At 45.6% G+C, this 2,016-nt stretch overlaps 1 protein-coding gene across 2 annotated transcripts in view; it reads right to left on the bottom strand.

Annotated features, from left to right (window-relative positions):
• Positions 1–2,016, bottom strand: part of Ube2j2 (ubiquitin conjugating enzyme E2 J2) — a 15,162-nt gene that overhangs the window by 3,246 nt on the left and 9,900 nt on the right. For both annotated transcript variants that reach the window (XM_013354267.2, XM_005368700.2), the window contains 2 exons: positions 736–838; positions 511–649 (listed from right to left, as the gene is read on the bottom strand). In XM_013354267.2, the coding sequence (XP_013209721.1) occupies positions 511–649; positions 736–838 (242 nt within the window). The remainder of the gene's footprint in view (positions 1–510; positions 650–735; positions 839–2,016) is intronic.

Genomic DNA, 2,016 nt, shown 5'->3' with positions numbered 1-2,016 from the left:
ACAGAAAAACCCTGTCTCGAAAATCAAAAAAAAAAAAAAAAAAAAGGGTCACTACAGATCCAGTAACAGCCTGCCCTACACAGTGAGTTCCAGACCACCATATGCTAAGAATGAGACCCTAATGGCAAACAAAACCTCAAAACAGACTCCTGCAGAGTCAAGGATTATAGAAAGCATCCAAAATGCCTTCTCCTCTCAAAAACTATGTCTTATGAAGGCTTATTTATCTTTTTGTTATCAATTAACATCACACGATCATGATTCCTATCATCTAAACAGAGAACTGAAATGAGCCCCTTCAAGTCTTACAAAGTCTCCTGAGTGTCAGGGATTCTTAGCATGGACAAAAGCAGAGCTGGAGACAGAGATGGGCAGTGAGGCCATGGGCCATGTTCTAAGGCAGCCAAAGGAGAAATTTCTACAATGTGGCCAGGAACAGGGCAGAACCAGGATGAGAGATTGGAGGCCACAGTGCCACAAGGCCCCAGGCGAGGTGCTGCCACACCTCACCGTGAAGTCCGATGTCTCTATGCTGCCCAGGGTTGGGCCCTTCTCCACCATGAAGCTCAGAAGCCCTGTTAAAATGGTGGAGACAGACCACGCCGGATTCCATGTGTCTGGGTGGAAATCTGTGATGGAGAGACACAGCCTGAAAGAAAACGACTTTTGTAAGGAAGAATGTACATTTCCTATGACCACAGACAGCTCAAAGCACTGCATCACCAGGAAGCTTACCTTGTGTTGCACTTAAACCTTCCATTGGGGGTTATCATGTAAATACTTGGAGGTTTAAATGGAAATTCTCTGGGAAAAATTAGTTTTCCATGATAATAGCCACCTATATCAAAAGAAAAATAGGCTTATTAGCCTTGTCAAGAGCCAGTGTGACTGCTTCTCAACTCTCACCACCTTATCTAGTTCCCAGCTGGCTTCCTGAGCCAACAGTATCCCACTGCTCTCTCCATGCTGACTCACAGACTCAACCCACTACCACAGCCTGCCCCCTAGCTTCTGACTCTCCGTCCATTACAACTGTGCCCACAGGAGTCTGTAACGATCACTTGCCCCACTTGCCCCACTACAGCTACAGAACACCCCTTCTCTCTCCAGACTCTTCATGTTCCTCCCTTACTGAGAACTGAGCCTCCTCCATTGTTTCATTTGGTTCCTAGCAAATATATTCCTAGCACCAGCATTTGTGTGCAGGAAGAAAAAAAGACCCACTTGCATTTCAAAGAAAAGGGTCACATGAATAGATGTCAGGCATGAGCTGGGTGAAAGAGGAATCTATATGATATAGCATAGTGCAAATTATATAGGAAAACAGCAAGCTACTGGACATCAGTTAACTACTTGCATTAAAGAACACATAAATGAGCTGGGCATGATGATGCACACCTTTAATCCCAGCATTTGGGAGGCAGAGGCAGGTGGATCTCTATGAACTCCAGGCTAGCCTGGTCTACAAAGCAAGTTCTCAAAACAACATAAAAAAAAAGCCAAAAACAAAAAAACAAAACAAAACGCATAAATGAAGGCTGGAGAGATGGATCAACATTTAGGAGCCTGCTATGCAAACATGAAGAGTTTGGATTCTAGAACCCATGAAACAAGATGGTCCCACGCATGGCTACAACTCTAACAATGAGGGTGAGGGAGAGAGATGGATACTGGAGCTTGTTGGATGCAAGTCCAGGTTCACTGCTTCAACGGAACAGGGACACCTGACACCCTCCTCTAGCTTAGCACACATATGTGCACACCCCTACTCCCACCCCCACTGAGATATGATTCTTTGTGTATAAATACACATTATTGATTGATTGGTCATGTTGGGGATTAGACCTAGGGCCTTGCACATGCTAAGCACTCCCACTGATCTCTATCCCTAATTCCAAGACACAGGTTAAAGAATACTCAGTGTAAAGCCGGGCGGTGGTGGCACACGCCTTTAATCCCAGCACTCGGGAGGCAGAGGCAGGCGGATCTCTGTGAGTTCGAGACCAGCCTGGTCTA

Source organism: Microtus ochrogaster, unplaced genomic scaffold (assembly GCF_000317375.1).
Source record: "Microtus ochrogaster isolate Prairie Vole_2 unplaced genomic scaffold, MicOch1.0 UNK38, whole genome shotgun sequence".
Taxonomy (NCBI): Eukaryota; Metazoa; Chordata; class Mammalia; order Rodentia; family Cricetidae; genus Microtus; species Microtus ochrogaster.
Note: the sequence above shows the minus strand (reverse complement) of the source record. Positions and strands in the feature narration are given on the sequence as shown.